The sequence below is a fragment of the Strix aluco genome, chromosome 5, assembly GCF_031877795.1.
Source record: "Strix aluco isolate bStrAlu1 chromosome 5, bStrAlu1.hap1, whole genome shotgun sequence".
NCBI classification, from domain to species: Eukaryota; Metazoa; Chordata; class Aves; order Strigiformes; family Strigidae; genus Strix; species Strix aluco.
In genome coordinates, this window is record NC_133935.1 from 46,270,771 (window position 1) to 46,291,068 (window position 20,298).

Here is a 20,298-nt window from a genome sequence, read left to right on the forward strand (position 1 = left end):
TCAAAGTGTCAAAGTAACAGGAAGTGAAATTGCTCCATAGGGTACAGCTCTATCTGACATCACAGCTGGCCATCAAAGGGTAAACTGTGAAACAGGCATCTGCTGTGCATATTAGCAAGGAGCAACACTCCAGGTATACTTCTGTCTTTTCTTTGAGTGTGCTCCATTCTGGTTGACTGCCAAACCATTCTGTGACTGTAGGTCTTATCTGAAGAGATGCTGCAGAACAGCTTTCCTAAAACCTGCGTCAACCATAAAAATTGTAGCTTTGACAAAATACAAATCTGCTGATTTTCCTACAGTATAGCTTAGTCACACCAGCTCAATTAAAATTATTTTGCAGGACCTTGCTTCCATTTCAGAATTACTCTAGGAATAAACACAATTAGGGAAACTGTGTATATTGAAATTTGACTTCACCACAAGAAAAAAAAATGTTCCTGAAGAGCAGCTTACTGCAGAACAGACCTTCTGACCTGGTTTGGTGTGTAACAAAAGTATGTTGGTGTTTATGCTCTTGCATATGTTTTAAGAGCTAAGGTCTTGTAACTCAGATTTAGGTAGGTTTACAGAGAAAATATGTTGCAGATTGTAAACAACATTCATGGGTCTGATTACCTGCTCAGTTTTACAGGTCAGGCCTTATCCTCCTGAGCACTTGTGGAAATTACCATTCTGGTGTTACCATCTCTGTTTGCATGATGACTTGTCTTAAATAATACCCTTGATTTGGTTCAGAGTCTTGTAACAATCTGTACACTTAATTCAGCGTGAAGGAGCTGTAGCCCCCCAGCACCATCACAGCTATACCTATCTAGGATGTTAACAGTAGGCATATAAATATTTCTCTTTCTGCATCTGTTTATGGATGTCCATTTATTACTAACTCTCCACACCCTCCTTTTAGCTCTGCCATGATCTGTTGACTGATTTCATGAAGGTAGGGGCAGCTGTAGAAGGCAACAAGGTGGGGGGGGGGGGGGGAGGTGGCCTCTGGTGTTTTATATCTTTTGGGAAAGAAACAAAAAGGAGACTCCAATTTTTCTTGTTGGACAGGCTTAACACAGCCATTACCAGTAAACAGCCCTCAGAGGTACAAGAGACCTGGACAGAGAGGGAACTGAACAAGTATTACCTCTTCTTCCCCCCCTTTTCTTTTACAGTAGTTTCCTGTGCTTTGAAACTCTCCCAGTAAGATCACAATTTTTTTCTCTAATAAATTATTTGTTCAAAAAAGACCAAGCTGAAGTGGTCGGTGGGAGGAGACTGGCCACTTTCTCTTTCTCTGTGGGCACAGCAAGCTGGGTGCAAGACACTTTTGGAGCTGCCACGTCCTTGACGAAAAGATGCATGAGGCACTATGAATCATACGAAACTCCCACCTCCCTTGGCAAATAAAGGGAAGCAGGAGGTGAAGCACCCACCCTGGCACAATCCCAGTCCAAGGCAGTAGTCATACCTGCAGCCCAGCCATTGGCTTTTAGTTCTAATCACTTTACCTGTTGCTCTATCAGTGGTTGGCTGTGGCTCCATTTGTCTCCAAAACATGTATGCAATGGTCATGACCTCACCTACATTTACATTTACCTACAGCCACCTGGAGTACTGTGTCCAGCTCTGGGGGCCCCAACATAAGAAGGATGCGGACCTGTTGGAGAGTCCAGAGGATGATCGGAGGTCTGGAGCACCTCCCTCATGAGGACAGGCTGAGAGAGTTGGGGTTGTTCAGCCTGGAGAAGAGAAGGCTCCAGGGAGACCTTATAGTGGCCTTCCAGTACTTAAACGGGGCCTACAGGAAGATGGGGAGGGACTCTTTATCACGGAGTGTAGTGATAGGATGAGGGGTAACAGTTTTCAACTGAAAGGGGGTAGATTTTGATTAGATATAAGGAAGAAATTCTTTACTGTGAGGATGGTGAGACACTGGAACAGGCTGCCCAGAGAGGCTGTGGCTGCCCCCTCCCTGGCAGTGTTCAAGGCCAGGTTGGATGGGGCTTTGAGCAACCTGGTCTAGTGGAAGGTGTCCCTGTCCATGGCAGGGGGGTTGCAACTAGATGATCTTTAAGGTCCCTTCCAACCCAAACCATTCTATGATTCTGTGATTCACTAGATCCCCCTGCTGACTCTGCCTCCTGGTGTGCCATTAACAGTGACAAGGTCCCTTGTCTAACAGATGAAGTTTCTGTTCTCTCCTGCTGTCACGCTCTATCCCAGAAACTGTGTGTGGGCATTGGCAAAGATGACAGGGCCCTCAGCTGTGGTGGGACATTTTAAAATGTGTGGGAGGGTGGCCTCTTACTGGCATTGGTGACTGCTGGTCAGGCTGGGATGGTGAAGGAGATCTTGGGAGGGAGGTTTCTTCCTGTGGGTGCAATTACCTTCTGTCCTACCAGGGGACAGATGTTGGTCTCTCCTGTCAGCTGCTTGCTTCTGGGCTACAAGGACTCTCCAATCCACCATGTGCCCTCCTGAAGCCCACAAGGTACCATCCAGGTGCCGCTGGCAGTATGGGGTGTGTGTGGAACATGAGGTAATGGAGAGGTCCTTAGATCAAATTATGACAGTTTAGATCATTATGGTGAATGACCCTCTCCACTGCTTCTAAATTGAACACAGAAGGCCTGTCCACTGCTTTGTTCCTTTGAAAGTCATCTCGCCTCTTTTCTAAACCAGGGCCAACTGAGTTCAGTTTACTGCCAATTATTCTTTCTCCAGCTGAGTATTACCTTGAAACTAGAAAGTGTTTTCTCTCTTTTCTAATAATGCCCATGCAGTCTATGAGAATCTCAAGACTCTGTCAGCTAGACTTAATGGAAAACCATGATTACATTACAATTACATGCAATCTGCACAGAAATTTTCACCACACTAAAACTGTACCATTAATTTAGCAGTGCAGCGATCTTGCAGTTATACACACATCCATTTGGAATTCTGTGCTTGGAAACTGAACTGAGATCTTCATGAAGTAGGAAATTTTGACATATCCAGGATAGTCTAGGTTATAAAATGCTTTCCTGCAGAGATGACTCTGGCTCCATCTAGTGATTCTGTCTATACTTAAAAGCCAAAATCCAGCCTGCCCTCAAGCATTTGTAAACGGTTTTCACAAAAAGAGGGTTATAATTCCTTGCTAGCATTAATCAGTAGATCTTGTAAACCAGATGAAAAGTAAGCTTTGTGATTTGGATATCACATTATATTTGTCTGGACAATGCAAGCATTGCCTGTCCCTGCATAGATCTCAAGTGAAATTTAGCACAATGAGCTGGGTATGGGCAGGAAGCTGTACAGACCAATGATTTTGAAAAAAATCCCCATGTTTACATCCCCCTTTCTCACTTCTCACTTGCTTTCAGTTTAAAATAGCTGGAAGAATATGACCTCAGATTCTTAGTTTTTCCCTAACGTACGATTCAGTCAGAGAACAGAACAGAACAGAACAGAACAGAATCATCTAGGTTGGAAAGGACCTTGAAGATCATCCAGTCCAACCATTAACCTAACACTGACAGTTCCCAACTACACCATATCCCTCAGCGCTATGTCAACCGGACTCTTAAATACCTCCAGGGATGGGGACTCCCACCACCTCCCTGGGCAGCCCATTCCAACGCCTAACAACCCGTTCTGTAAAGAAATGCCTCCTAATATCCAGTCTAAACCTTCCCTGGTGCAACTTGAGGCCATTACCTCTTGTCCTATCGCTTATTACTTGGTTCAAGAGACTCATCCCCAGCTCTCTGCAACCTCCTTTCAGGGAGTTGTAGAGGGCGATGAGGTCTCCCCTCAGCCTCCTCTTCTCCAGACTAAACAACCCCAGTTCCCTCAGCCGCTCCTCGTACGACATGTGCTCCAGACCCTTCACCAGCTTCGTTGCCCTTCTCTGGACACGCTCGAGTAATTCAATGTCCTTTTTGTAGTGAGGGGCCCAAAACTGAACACAGTAATCGAGGTGCGGCCTCACCAGTGCCGAGTACAGGGGTAAGGTCACTTCCCTGTCCCTGCTGGCCACGCTATTTCTGATACAAGCCAGGATACCACTGGCCTTCTTGGCCACCTGGGCACACTGCTGGCTCATGTTCAGCTGGCTGAACATGACTAGAGAACTAAAGGCTGGTGGATTACAGACTATCCAAGATGCTTGGGAATCTGTATAATTACATTTAATTTTGGCCTCAAATCATCAACTTCCCTACAAAGTACTGTTACTTGTGTTGGGGAGAGAATATGTTTGTCCTTGACTTACTAGGTTCAGCTGCACAAACAGGGGTGGATCTGCCAGGTTTCCTTGTTCTGTCCACGGGATAAGGCAGCTACAAGATCACTTGGCCTTCCAGACCTGTGAATAAATTAATATTGAGACGTGCATTGCTAATCCTATTACACAATCTCACCTCAGGGCAGAAACAGATTAAATGAAAGGATGATGCTGGTACTGGATTTCTGCAAGTATTATTTTTTAATAAACTATTTTGTGTTTATTAAAAGCTAAAAAAACTTGCAATTACTTTGCAATAATGAGGCTGTAAATAGCCTCACAATTAACAAGGGAGGCAATCAGTTTGTGGTTGGACTGCAGGTAGTTTTACTGTAGTTTTGGTTAGGGGAATTTGTGCAGTGCTGCTTAGTGCAACTATGCCCCTTGGCCTAACTGAGCAAAATCACACCGTGCTGCTTGCTGCCTTCTCTCAACAAAGTACCAGGATCTCACACAGACCAAAGCACAAGAGGTTGATAGCTGTTCTTTCCCTGCCAGTCAAGATGGCCCTTTATCATATCTACTTAGCCCCTCAAGGACAGCCTGTTTCACTCCCTTCCCTCCCTCAAAGGATAAGGGAAGTGAGAAGCACTCACTGAAGGCTGGCTCCTCCCTTTGATGATAGCTCTGCTGAAGATTGTGGGGCAAAGATGGGTAGGCAGTGATAATGCTGTGGAGGACAGCAGTCTCTGAGCCATAGAAATACCTGAAGGGAGGGTGTAGAGAAGACAAGAGCCAGCCTCTTTTCAGTAGCGCCCAGAGGCAATGGGCACAAACTGAAACACAGGAGGTTCCCTCTGAACATCAGCAAACACTTTTTTACCAAAAAAGGGTGACCAAGGACTGGCACAGGTTCCCCAGAGAGGTTGTGGAGTCTCCATCCTTGGAGATACTCAGAAGCTGTCTGGACATGGTCCTGTGCAACCAGGTCTAAGTGGTCCTGCTTGAGCAGGGGCGTTGGACCAGATGACCTCGAGAGGTCTCTTCCAACCTCAACTGTTCTGTGATTCTGTGATTCCTTGATGGAGCCAAAGCCTCAGCAGGTTGTGCAGGATGAAGGATTTAGCATGATCTCAACAACATAGACACAGCAAGCTTGTTATAGAGTACGAGTATATGCCTAGCTGGGCAGGATCTCTGGTTATCTTCCTTGCCCTTCACACATGATTTATATTCTTGAACTTAAATTACTATCATTTGTCACATTTCTTTCTTTTTAAACTCAAGGCATTTGAAAAATGAGAAGGCTTTTCTGCTGTCCATCCTAAGCCTCTTTTCACAGCATAACACCAGAAGTGGTTGGTGCATAGCAGCCATATGGAAGTGTGAAAGCTCAACCGCTACAACACTACTGGAATATTACAGAATACTGCTTGGGAATCTCCTGAGGGAAGATACAGCAAGCCATTACAGTCCACATCCATGCTATTTTTAAAAAGGGGATCTTGGAGTGAACTATGCTCTCAGCTATTCATAGATTTTTCTCCCAAAGACACCAAATTAGGGAACAGGGCAAACTATATGCATTTTGTGTGGACACCATGAAGCCACACTGAGGACAGAAACCTAATATCACAAGTTCAGGAAAGCAGAATGAAAAAATATTCTCATGGATAGAAAACTACTTCATTTACTGAAACAGGATCTGATGGCATCACTATCTGCACATCATTCAGTGTTGCAAACTCCACACTGCTTAGCTCAGGAAAAACACTAGAACTATGTTTCAGATGAAAGGCCTACTATCAGCCAGGCATAAATATGGCCAGAAGGTACCACGCATAAATATGGCCAGTAGGAACCAAGGTTCTTCTAAAGCTCTGAGAGACTGCAGAGCTCTTTTTCAACTTTGCCTTCTCTCCAAGGCATCCTGTGTTACAGTCCTAACTGTAATGGAGTGACTGAATTACTTTCAGGGATAGGAATTGCTGTGTTAGATACAAATTTCTTCCAGGCTATGTCACAGCTGCAAGTAGGACAACTTATGTTTTAATGTAAATGGGGGAGTTTGTTTGTAAAAAAGCAGCATCCTAAAACTATGCAATATTAACACTTCAAAATTTGAAAGAACTTTATTGTAGTACCAAATTTTGTATTTCAGCTACTAAGGAAACTTTTTTTTCCTTACAGACATCCAATATTTAGCTTTGAAGTAAGCTTTTCAACCCTAATATGGCATCTAAATAATGATTCTATCTTCAGAGATGGTGAATATCAGCGACTTACAGGTAAATCAGTGGGAACAGCCACTGCTCAAGAACTTTCATACTGCATAGTTTTCTGTGTAGGAGCCACCTATTTATGGTTTTAGGTATGTAATATTAGGCTTCTAGATTCGAGAATGTAATCCAAGTTTTAAATAATAAAACTTGTATTTGAAAAGTCTGTTCTGTATTTTAGTAATTTTAAAATAAAAAAACTTACAGAATAGTTAGCACATGACTAATTTTAAATTCATCTACAATAAAAGTCTAGTTCATTTTCTTTGAGACTGTTTCTAAAGCTGAACTCATGGAAGCTCCCTTTAAGCTCAATTTGAGTTCTGAACATTAAGAAAATAGCAGAATTTGACTTTGTTGGCTTTTTTTTTATTTGTTCATTTTACAATAATGGTGAAACATTACCTAATAATAATGAACTTTCATACAGTCATATTGGCATTCACTAGACAAGACTAAGATATAACCGTGAAAGAATCTAGTTTGCTATACTGTTAAGAAAAACAGTTTCAGATTCTTGTATAGGTTTCACCTGTCTTTTGGAGAAGGTGAAATAAAAGCATACTAATGACTTCATGTCTTGGATATAGAAAAGTAAAATCTGTGTTGATTAAATGGGCTTAAGCAAGTTTCAGGATAAAATAAAATTTATTACTAAAACTTTAGAACACTTAAAAAACAGGAAAATATACTATGCTATGTAATGGTACATGTTAAAACAAGGAATAAAAAAATTTAAAATTAATCACAAGGTTTAGGAGTTAGGAACAAAATACTTAATGATAAATCTAAAGCATCACACTTTAAATGAAGAGCAATAAATGCTTTACCTTATAAATATCAAGTTGTACTAACTTCACAAATATCAAGACTTCTCAAGAACCATCTATCTATAAAATTTTCTTACTTTACACATTTTATTCAGAACATTCTGTCACTCTAGGAAACAGGACTGAGTACATACTGTGATGCTAGCTTTGTCTCAACATCTAAATTAAACAATTATGATTTGAAATATTAGCTTAGTATGAATTGTAACAGTTGTTTAATTGACACATACTTTTCTCTTTGAATTCCAGGAATAGAGTATGTCACAGTTTCGGGAAATTTGGTATTTAAAAATAAGGCTCCAAACCTTACGAGATACCATCTTTAGCTTAATATTTTCACAATATGGGTTTTACCCACGTATAATTTCACTTCTTTTGGCATGTGAGCTTTCTCTAAGGAGCATAAAATAATAGCAACAAAATTACTGTCCGAGAAAGTTGTCTTTATAGTCATGTCAGTATGACTTTTGTGCTTAATTCATTAGCGAGTATCTTCAGAAGACAGTATGTGTTTCAAATCCAGTTAGGTGGACATAGGCATGTTCGTGAAGTGTTTTTTGATAAAATAAACAGCTACAGAAGAAAGAAACATCAGCGATTCTCTCAAAACTACAAGACTGATACAAACCTCATCGCATATAAAGCTGAACTCCAAGGGGGGGGTGCCATCTTGAATAAGCTATAAATAAGCACATAAACATAAGATTTATTTGGAGTATGTATATGCAAAGTAACTGAGGAATGTAAGTAGCAGTGTAAAATTGTAATACATACAGATAATTTTATCACGTCCTGGATTTCCTGGAAAAAGGGAAAAAAACCCCAGTTTTACCAGCCAGCCATGATTTCTCTCTCCTCAAATCTTTACTAGCTAGCAAAAATAAACTCATCAGATTTAGAATCAATAGAATTTGAAAAACTCTTGAGAATTCCCATTGATAAACCTTAGAAATAAAAAAAGCTAAAATGTTTTCATAAAAACTAAAACCAATGCTTCATAACATCAATGTCTCCATAAAGCTATTATTGTTTGTGACAGTGACATGGATGGGGGAGAGGGATGTATTATACAGTCTCCTTTATTTTCAGTTTGAACCCTCTCTCCTTTGTCTTTCTCAAAATAATAAATACTGTTTAATATTCAGAATATACATATGAGCTAGTAAATACTATCAAATACACTTTTATGGATGAGAATGGGAGACAGACTATTTCCTAAGTGGGGCCTAATCCTGGGATCAGGTATAACCTGGTATTCCTTGTATGTTTTTCAGAGCTGTCTGCTACCTAAAAATTAAGACCGACAGGACTGCTGAACTGTGGGAGACATCGGCCTGTCAGCCCTGCACAGCTTCTGAGAAGCAGCTAGGCTTTGATGAGAAACAGGCCTTGGGAGAAAGATAAGAAACTGCTGAGTTGTGCCAAGGTGGCAGGGAAAAACAACGGACAGCTGCAACACTGAACTGTGGAAAAGTACTGGACTGTGAGAAGTTACCACTGCGTGAACAGCGCGGGAACAAGAAGTTGATTGGTCTGCACAGCGCGTGTTAGAGTGGTCTTATGCTGATAGGAGAAAAGGTTGATAGCTGTCTAATTGCTGATTTGCTAATTATGAAGCAAGAGCTTTGGCGAGAGCATAAGTATGTACTATTAGAAAAATAAATGGCTTTGCTTGATGTAACTCTCATAGAGTTGTGCAGGTCCGATATTCTCCCGCAACACTGAATCTTTTTAAAGTTATCCTAACATATATATTGAGCAAATATAATAATTAGCTGTTAAACAGAAACCACAAGCCTTAGCCCCAGTTTATGAAAACGTAAAAACATATGTCCTAACTTGAGCCACAGGCAACTTCTAGCTTGTGAGTTCCCAGTGGGTGGAAGTTGTCAGGTCTAGAGCTTTCTGAAAAGAGACGACCTACCATCTCTTTACATTTCACTCCATCAAAACATGATGTATACTTAGCAATTCATGACTCTAATTCTTTTTTTTTTTTTTTGACAAGAGTTAAAAGAACTAGCTAGTTTAAGGAATGAATCCTGTTCGCCATGGGGAAAATACTTTACAGCTAGAGAATTAAATCAGTATGCAGTCCCTTTTCCCACAGACATAATCAGGTGAGAAAGACAATATGCCTCTGTGAATTATTTCTTTTACAACTCTATCATGAATTACAGACCCAGAATGACTCTCCCACAGTTACTGTGACTGCTTACAGAGTGTACAAGCATCAGCTATACCAATGCTCAAGTGTAATTTTGCTGCGGCTCCACAAAGTCGCAACAGACTCAGTAACTACAATTTAAATTTTTTAGTCTAAATACATCTGATTAGTAGCTTTGCAGTTTCTGAACTACTCAAGAGTTGCTGCTAAATGCTACTTTAAAAAGTACGTAGCCAGATGATGATTTCTTTGGTATGATTAATAAAGTCAGCAGAGTATCAGAGCGCAATAGAAACAATAATACATTTATCTACAATCATGAATTATACCTGTCAATAATCAAAGACATCATAATGATCACTGAGGCCTAGATTCCATAAAACATGAACTATCTGTTTCCTGAATGTAAATGGCCTTAAGAGTGAATTGGACCTGAGTGAGTACCAGCAAGGAGTAAAACAAAGCTTGCAACATTTTTTATCATGTAGATGGTTGTATTATTTCCTTTTACATACTGCATTTTACATTTGTTTTTACTTACTACACAGTATTTTCACAGATGTCCCGTTTTGCACAATTAGTGCAGGATTTTCCTTCTATGTACGGTCATCTTGGAAAATTACCACTACAAAGGAAAAAGAAAAGTTTCATACATAATTTTAAATCACTTGTTAAACAACTTAAAACATCCGTTGAAGTAAATACACTGAAAATTCAGTAAATTGCTGACAATTCATTAAAAACATCAGAATAATTTTCCTTCTTTTAATTTTCATTGTTCTGTCCCTGTGAAAGAAAAGAATCCTAAAAAAAAGCTATTATTTTTCTTATGAGAAAATACTCAGGCTTTTTATTCAAATTTTACACTGGTATATAAATTACTAAACCAGAATGTTCTGGATGGAGTTTGTTTTAACTGAGGTAAAATGAGGATTTTAGAGTGGAAAATTTTAAAGCTGACTCACTCCCAAATAGCTTAAAACCAACTTTTTAGCAAAAAAAGAAATCTTGTGAGCATTGTTACACAAAATGCAACTGTCCAAGAGGAACTATGCAGTCTTAGTGAAGACAGGGGAATCTTTACATGCTTAAGTATCTCATCCAAGCCGAGCTGAAGTGTTTAAGTATAAAGATCTGCCTGCAGTACTTACCACTGCACATTCTCAGAAAGGCTCCTTATACGTATAACTGCTGAAAATGATAATGCAGATACCATCATCCTGGCTGCCTCTACTATACCACTAGGTAATGGGAAACACAGTATGCAGTCTATGCTGCATCCATCAAAAAGATGAAGCTCTGGCAAGAACATAATGCCTCATATGGGTGTGAAAGCAGACCCACTTGGTGACTGTGCATGTTTCAGTTGCAGGAATGCAATACAAAGAAGCTACAGGTATTGCCTAAGCTGCAACTCAGCACGTATTTCTTGGTATCAAAGGCTTCCACTGTAAGTGATAATTACGCTATTACTTCACGCAGTTCGTAATCCACTGTGAAATCCTGTTTGAGAAAGACTGGTAGAACTCTCAGCCATAGATCCACAGACATGAAAGATCTTGCCTTTTTCTCCAAGAAGCCCTATTTTGTCCTTACAGGTAAGTAATTTTATCTATCTCTCTGTCTATCTACAGATTGGTTAATGCTTAGGTTGTAGAATGCTGCCTCACTGAGAAAGTGTAAGGAATGAGAAACAAGGCACGAATTAACTTCTCCAGAGAGAAAAAAAGTCACTCTCACAAGGAACTTCAGGTGGCTTCTGAAGACTATGCTACTTAAATGAAATAAAATATATGGGAGACTATCATACGGGCTTTAATTTCACTTTTCTTTCTGGTTTAGGCCACAGAAACTAGAAGGCTGTCTCCATAAAAAGTCACACTATTGTGTTTTATGTTTTGCTCTTTAAGAGTAATCGTTTAATTTAATCATTACTACTGTTTCATTTGCTTCTGACAGCTAGTGAGTATTGAGTTGACATTTTCCATGGTTTTATAGGTGACCGCCTTTTCCCTCATGTGTTTCACTTCATATTTACTTACAGTGATTTTCATTTACCACTTTACTCACTAGCCACTGAGGTCCTCTAATATTGTAACTCCCACAGCTTCTTCAGGAGAAACTGAATCCTAAAAATGGCAGATACAGCCACCTATTGGGGACTGGATGTCACTTACCTTTCTAAAGAGCTACTGGAGACCTGGAAGGTCATATGCATGGAAAGGTACAGTAACAAAAAGATAATGAGATGCTATTTGTTCTTCCAGAAACACAGAAATATCACAGATTGTAATTTTTTCTTCTAGCGGAAGAACTGAGAGGCTTGTGAAGTCGGGACAAGGAGGTAGTTTTTCCACATCTGTTGAAGGACGTGGCATATCTCTTGTTCTGAGGATGCCATGATCTGTCAAACAGGAAACAGGGATATCACATCCCTGCCAATATCCAGGACCTCAATGAATCATCTTGTGATGTGAAAAGGTGAAATCTGTAAGACAGACTGAGAGGAATATGAAAGAAGGTATCTTGGTGTTTAAAGGTATCTTATTAACAGTGCTGGGATAACCTCAACCACTGCAAATCCTAATCTGAAACTGTAAATACAGCTGTTCTGATTCTGTAAGACCTGAATGTGTCACCATCAATTCACAAACAGAAAGCAATTATGAAGTCCTTTGCTCTGAAGTAAGTGGAAACTTACAGCCCCAAAACCAGGACACGTTTCCCCTTCTGCTAAAGTAGACTTAAGATAAAGGTTCCTAAAGAGCAGTAAAATAGAAGCACAAAAAAGAGCAACAGGCTGAACTGAACTGAAAAATCTTCTCAATGACATCTACAGTCCATCTATCTGTGATGGTATTTGATATTTCTAATCACCTTGTAATACAGCCATCCTGGTAATTTTGACATACAATTTCCAAATGTGTGAGAGAAAATTGAATGTGAAGATGAAGACTTTCAGCTGGGATATCTGATTTGCATGTATTAAACTAGTTTCCCTAGAAGTCAATGTACGATTAATCACTGTCTCCTCCTGTGACAGACAAATGGAATGAACAAACTTTAAACATGAAAAGAAAATAATTAGAAAAGGGTTTAGAATAGGAAGCAGAGCTGCCGCATGCTAGTGTCTAAGGCGGCATTTTTAAGTGTCTCAACAGAGACTTCCTTCATAGTATGGAGTGGAAACTATGTGATTTCAAAATGACTTAAGCATAATAAATATGTGAATATTCATTAATTTTGGAACAGGCCGGAACTCTCAAACAGAGGTCCTCTGGTATGTCTCCATGGGGCTGGTCAGTGCAAACTCTACCTAGCACCTCAAACCCACTAGTGCTCAACCTGAGACACCAGTGATTCACTGGATCCACTGAATGCAGTTCAGATTGATAGCTTGCCTTCACCCAGCAGTGTTGTGAGGACTCCAGAAGCTGCCAGATGTCAAGCGTTTTCTGACATCATGTAAATGTCACAGCACCCTGTATTCACATAATGTATACACTTAGTAATTTGGCAGTTGTAACTGATAAAGTATCTTCTAAAGTGATAAATCACCACAGTATCTAGCTAGTCTTCCCTTCGGGATTCACCAGGTTGTTTACACCTTTTGCCTTTAGCGATGATTATCAGAAATGAGAGTGAGATGTGAGAAAGCATTTAGTTTTCCTAGTTTGGACTTTTTGCCTATGGTGCAGAAAATGAAGAGCTAAAATAGAAAAAGAAACTAGGTAAATGAAAACAACTAGGTAAAAAAAAATTACTAGTTGGGAAAGCTCTCTAGGATGGTTGAGAAGAATGTCCAGTAAGCTATGTGACATCCTACAAGACCCTTTCAAAGGCATTTCTAAGATTCTGCTACCCTCCAAACAGAATACTAAGGACGATCTTGAGGGTCCTCTTAGAGCCAAAGGTTTCTTGGACGTAATAGATGAAGATTCACCTACCAAGAGGAAAGTAGGTAGAAGAGATGAGAAGAACAGTGTAACAAACAGAGCCTGGTAGCAAGGATGGGGCAGCTAACTTTTGAGTATGAGAATGATGACAGGACAGGGCATGTATTTCATGCTTCTCTTTAAACAGGGGAAGGATGCTCTGGGCATCTCAGACGTGGATGGTCCCAGAAGCAGACCTTCAGAAAAGGTCTATAAAAGGACTACAGTGTAAAACTGCTACACTGAATAAAGTAATTTTGGCAAGGTGATCCTTAATTTGGTGCATCCTCAACTCTGAAAAGAAAATGCTATCTAGCAGGGTATCTGAGCACTAAGGGTCCAAACCTCAAGAAGCAGTCATGAAGGTCAAGCTGGAAAAGTCTGTTCCAGTATCTGGAGTGTGGTGGTGACTGGTGGAAGGTTAAGGTTTACTTATTTTTCCAGACAGTTTAGGAAGGGAGAAGAAGATGGTCTGCCTGCTCTACCGCTACTTGTTTCTGTGCTGATGTAGAGATCAGTGTTCTTGGTATCAAGCAGTGGACAGAAGAACAGTGGCATGTTAGACCTCATCTTAGACAGCTATTCGGCTTAGCTATCAGTTCTCCAGGATGCGCAGAACAGCACAGCAAACCAACATAGTATGTTGTAACAGATTAGAAAATTCTCAAGTGACAAGGCTTTACAGACCACTGTTGATGCCAATTAGTCATTATTCTGCACTGGCAACTGGAAACATTTTAGTTCAGATTTTAAGAAGAGAACAACAACAATGTTCCATATCCCAGCAAGTTTCAAAATAACAATTCCAAGTGCAAGTCCAGTTTTGTGATACAGGAAGAGAGATGGGCATGGCTCAATGAACTTTTTAGTTCATGCTAACTGAACTCCCCACTAGTGGCCCAGGTTTGCCAGAAGAAAAATTAAAAACAGTTGTCATGCAAGGTCACAGCTACGTCTGTTTTAAAAATGACAGATTGCATATGCATGTGCTTGATTATGGACTGTGCATCATTATGAGACAAAATATAGTATTTTAAAACTATCTGCCTCTGTGTTTTCAAATTTCTCCTTTAGGAACAGCACCATCTGGGGCCTTTGTTTTTTCAGAATATCAATTTAAATGTAAAATCACATGTTGCAGTTAGCTTTTTCTTGCATTGATCATTTACTGTTTTCTAATGCTTAAATAACATCTGGTATAATCACAACTATTAAATAGGCAAAAAATGATAATGTAATTTTATTTTACTCAGTTAAACAGAAAGGAAAAGCAACTATCTAACAACTGTGCTATTATTTCTATCCTTTCTAAGGGGAAAAAAATACAGTGTAAAAAGGTAAAGTGCAATTAAAAAAAGGTATAAAACTGCAAGAGGTGATTCCAGCTCTGACAGCAGTTGCCTGCAGCAACTTTCTCATTTCTTCTGTTTCATATGAAAAAGAAATCAGTGAGCTGAATTTGGGATTTGTTTGTTTAGGAGCGACAGAATGAGATTTATCAGTAAAGTTAGGAGATTAAAAAACTAAGCAAGTACATATTCTAATGCTCATGGCTCTCTTGATAACTGAATTAGACAACCATTGTTTTCTCCGATTGCATTTACAAGACTACCAATAAATAAATAACCCAATTTACTTTCAGCTAAATGTCATTACAATTGCCTTCATTTTTTTAAACATTTAAACCAGTAATTTACCTTGGTGAATAGTTGCAAACAAAATTTGCTGCATTTTGTATTCCTGCAACTTCCTTACATAAGAGTAACAGCACAGCCTATTTTATATGGATCATCCCAAACTACCTAAAAAAAAAAGTTTAAAAATAAACCAAAAACTACACCCAACAGTAGCCTAGTCTAATATCTAGACAGTTTCCATTATTTTCAGAGATCCTACATGTTATTTTCATTTTTCAGCATCTGATCTTTTTATGCATTTAAAAAAATTGCTGGTAAGCAAGTTTTTTAAGATGAACTTCTAAATATTCACCCCTCAAGATGAAGTGACCTATCCTGCAAGTTTCCAGAATCTTCTACAGACAATTTCAGTACGATTCACTGACTTTATGATCCGCGGTAAATTCCATGGAACAAAAGGGAAATTAGTGGCAACTACCCAACACCACCTTTAATTAATTTCAACATTCGTAACTCAGGTCTGCAAGAAGGGCTTCTCCTGTGTGCTAGAAGTGGGCTGGCTGATTACTACTGTAAACTTAAGTCTGAAAGCTTTAGCACTGCACCTTTTCAGACTAAGAGTGTTATCTGCCATACTTAAGAGAAGATGGTTTACTATCACTTATAGTTTGAACATGGGCTTTTGCTTGGGAGAGTCTTCCTACACCTTCCACGTATGAGTAACCCAACTGTACTGAATTCAGGTAAAAAAGTTTAACTATATGCCTAGAACATCTGGATGATTGTACACTGCACTTCTGGAAAACTTAAAAGACATCATGTATTACTCTCAGGATCTCCCCAGTATGAAGAGTACAGGCCTCAGACTGACAAACTGATTTGAACATCCCCAAAAATTCCATCTCTTCAACTATAACTTCAAGAAGCAGCTATGTTCAACAGGCATAAACTTTCTTCAGAAAGGATCTTAACGTTTAATATGGTGTTATCTGAATCCTGGATTAAGGACTAAGCATTTCAGGGGCTTTTATGTAACAGCTTCACATATTTTTCTGAGATTTCCACCATTTTGAGATTTCTGTGCTGTGGTTCCCTTAGCAGGTCTACACAACCTACCCATTTAGGCATAATTGCAAATTCTACCCATTTTCAATTTTGTGTCTGAGCCTTCAAGACCATGATGGCTCCTGGATCATGCATGGTCTTTGATTATCAATTTTGATGACATATGTACTTTTACATGTTCATTGGTGTTTAACCCATGTACTCCACCTTTTTTTCCAGTGATTAGATTCGTTTGTAATTCTGCCTGAAATACATTAACATTTCGATATGACTTAACTACATGTAACAACAAAAAAGCAAGCAATATTAACGAGGGGAAAGAAAGCTTAGAAGTGAACATCACTCCAAGAGAAATGTGCAAAAACCTCCAGAATTCTATGTAGACAAGGTTGAAGAGCAAATTTTAAAATGCTAGGAAACACCTTGCTATGTAACCTTTTATCATTTATTGTTCCAGAGAAATAATGAAAAATACTTTCCTAACATAGTGTCTAGTTCTAATCTTCTAAAGATTTACCGCTTCTTATTAACAGCAAAACTTAAATCCCCCAGCCTTGCTTTTGAGTTTATTAAAGGCAGAACCAGGGGCAGGAAACAAGAATTACCACTTGAGGGGAAGTGAGAAAAGATGTAAAAAGGTGCAAAAAGACACAAACAGAAAATGCTCTGTAAATGATTCTGGTAACTTTATGTATTTTCATTTCACAATCCAAAGTCTACTTAAAAAGAATCTCGCAGCTACGGCTGTGTCCAGTAACAGTTTCGCTGTAAGTATACTGCACAGTATTTTCATCTGTAATTTGCACAGAGAGCAGTCTAAGCATCTTTGAATACTGAGATAAGAAATTAGAGAGTCATTTTTACTAGATATGATCTACTTGACATTAAAATGATTGTCTGTTTTAGATCAGTGAAATATTATGTTTGCTCATAGATGAAACTAAACCTACTGCAAAGCTTATTTTTTAAATACGGGAATGAATAAATCCATCTACAATATTCAGTGTTCAAAGAAAAGTTTTACTTTCTCATCAGAAGTCTGTCAGCATTACCACTGAGAAATCAGAAATATAACATAAATTACCTCTTTTGTTATTGATGCTCTTTTTTCCCTTCCTTTTTTTACAAGATTTGTAAAGGATACAATTTACTTTGGCTAGATTTCCTCCTTCTGTTAACATTTCTACTAAGGAGTACCCACAGACATTCTGCAATTACTGTGATTATTTCAAACAGCATCTCCAAACTTACAGAATTCTGAACTGTGTGGCTTCCCAGCTAGATAACTTGATTATTTTATAAAGATTATGTAGTGCTGATACAATAAAACGAGGAATGAAGCTTTCAGTGAGGCCAACATTGTGGACAAGAAGAATGGATTATTATACAAGTCAAAGAGGTGAACCAGTGCAGGTGTAACTGGCAGTACAGCCATTGCTTGAGATTACAAAAGACATCAAGCTGTCAGTCACTACAAACCGTATCTACACCTGTATTATTTACAGCTCCTACTGATTCATCTGGTAGGCACTATACAGGACATTTAACCGAAGGTAACTCTTACCTGAGTGTAATGACCGCAAGCCTTGCTATGTTTCTGCATTGCGAAAACACAGAATCTGACCTCATTGTACCACAGTTTAATGGCATCAGCAACACAGAATGCTTGATGACTTCCAACCCAAATATTCTCTCCAATTGATGTGAAATTAGGATGGCACTGATGTTTCTCACTGAAGTATACATTATGTTTAAAAATGCATTTATTTGCCCATGCCCTTGCAGTCCTTGCCAAAGCTGCATCCCAAGTCTGCAAAACATGAAAGGTGAAATAGGTGTGCATTGCTAAGTTATAAATGGATTTTAAACAATCAGATAAAGCTAGTCAGGCAATAAAATACAGATAGGTATCGTATGCTGAAGTTTCATAAAGAAATACTTTCCCTTATTTAGGCAAGTACCTGTGTTTTGTTTTCATTGACTTCTCCTGCTGCAGCACAGAAATAAGAACTAGTTTCAGTAGACGAGTTTTTTCTCCCTTCACTATTGAAAATTAACTTTGTAAGAGCACTTGATAGCAACTGAAAAGATGTTTGAAATGCACTTTCATCTTCAGATAAGAAATTACTGTCACAATTAAACATGTAATTTTTTTTTTTGTTAAATAGGTCATTAAGGATTTCTATTTGCTACATAAAAGTTAATTCAAAGTAAAAATGCACAGCTACTGTAGGTTCAGATATATAAATATTTTAAGTATTTTTAAGAGAGCCTCTGGAAACAAATACTCACTCCTCCTATGGTAAAGCTTTAAACACTCATCAGAGTACTACAAAGACAGCTTCTTGGGGTAAACATGCCAATGTTTGGCCAGTAACTCGTTCTATTACCTCTTACTTCACAAAATCACAGAATTGTCTAGGTTGGAAAAGACCTTGAAGATCATCCAGTCCAACCATCAACCCAACATTAACAGTTCCCAACTACACCATATCCCTCAGCACTAAGTCGACCCAACTCTTAAACACCTCCAGGGAGGGGCACTCCACCACTGCCCTGTGCAGCCCATTCCAATGCCTAACAACCCGTTCTGTAAAGAAATACTTCCTGACATCTAGTCTAAACCTTCCCCGGCACAACTTGAGGCCATTCCCTCTTGTCCTATCGCTTATTACTTGGTTAAAGAGACTCATCCCCAGCTCTCTGCAACCTCCTTTCAGGGAGTTGTAGAGGGCGATGAGGTCTCCCCTCAGCCTCCTCTTCTCCAGACTAAACACCCCCAGTTCCCTCAGCCGCTCCTCGTACAACATGTGCTCCAGACCCTTCACCAGCTTCGTTGCCCTTCTCTGGACACGCTCGAGTAATTCAATGTCCTTTTTGTAGTGAGGGGCCCAAAACTGAACACAGTAATCGAGGTGCGGCCTCACCAGTGCTGAGTACAGGGGTAAGGTCACTTCCCTGTCCCTGCTGGCCACGCTATTTCTGATACAAGCCAGGATGCCATTGGCCTTCTGGGTCACCTGGGCACACTGCCACTGTTAACAAAACTTCTGATTCCTGAACATGAATGATCTTTGGCATTTGTCTTCCAGTCATGATTGGTTTTCATCAAGTTTCTTTTATCATTAAAATACCTAGTTTTATGTCTTATGTAAAAGATCCTGTGTTTTATTGCCAAAGTTTATGGGTGTTTGTACATTTCAGTTCACTCTTAGTTACTATGTGGATCTTACAATAACTCCACTGGCTGCCGATATTGTTTTCTCCCTAAGGCCTTTAATCTTTTCTAACCATATTTCTATATGCATACCTTTATTCAAAATTTTTCCTGGTTTTCCTATTCCTGAGTACAAAACCTGGGTGCATTGTCTTTCACAAGACTCTTCACATCCAATGTTATACCCCCACATCTGCCATTGTGCCTTCAAACCCTCTCAAGCAAATGGCACTCTCTTGTCATCACTATCCGAGTACGTGCATGTTTCCAAGCCTTCCTGGGAGTACTCATCCTTTAGCTGCTCATTGCCCACATTTTCCTGTCGTGGTAAAGCAGACTAAACATCAAACATCCACTTTTCTGCATCTTCTTCAGTTTTGTTTAACCCTTTCCAGCAAAAATTTTCAAGTGCAAATTGTTTTGGTTATGACAAGAAAAGATTCTTCCTTGACACCAGAAATCCCCTTCTGTCCCAGTATTGCAGTTCATACCCTTGTTTTTGATGCAGAGCCTAACTCTTCTGGATCTGTCCTGCTGCTGAATCGTTGCTTCTTCCTAAGCAGAAACTACTTGGGGTGATCTGTGAACATCTTCAGCTGGCCTGTGTCACTGCATCCTCATCCTGCATGTCTGTTTTGTCTAGACTCACTTGTCTACAACTGACTCACCTTACTACAGTATTTCCTATCAAATAAACATGATATTTGAACACAAACCAGTGATGCCATCTTGGCTGCCTCACCCAGGGACCACCAAGAGACCCCTGTCCCGCTGTCCCATCCCCCCGGCGGGGCTCCGGAGCCCCCCATGCACCCCCAGGCCTGTCCCTATCACATACCACATGTTGCTGGCGGCTGGCTGGGCTGTGGCACGGAGGTTGTTGCGGACACGCAGGCAGTCCTCGATGACGGTCTTATCCGTGATGCTCGTTCATGCGTGTGACTGCTCGGCTGCAGCCCTCAGCACC

General features: G+C 39.7%; 1 protein-coding gene and 1 long non-coding RNA gene across 2 annotated transcripts; one reads left to right on the plus strand and one right to left on the minus strand.

The window, feature by feature from the left end:
- Positions 1–6,970: 6,970 nt before the first annotated feature.
- LOC141924056 (glioma pathogenesis-related protein 1-like) lies at positions 6,971–19,531 on the minus strand. The gene is given in 9 exon segments (XM_074825888.1): positions 6,971–7,971; positions 7,973–7,989; positions 8,085–8,111; positions 10,660–10,718; positions 11,909–11,977; positions 15,110–15,174; positions 15,176–15,214; positions 17,679–17,924; positions 19,517–19,531. Coding segments are annotated over 9 exon segments (675 nt in total). The 3' UTR covers positions 6,971–7,833.
- LOC141924550 (uncharacterized) lies at positions 10,670–11,870 on the plus strand. Its single transcript, XR_012623569.1, has 3 exons — positions 10,670–11,075; positions 11,585–11,701; positions 11,784–11,870. It is a non-coding gene; the product is annotated as an uncharacterized LOC141924550 (long non-coding RNA).
- Positions 19,532–20,298: the final 767 nt, after the last annotated feature.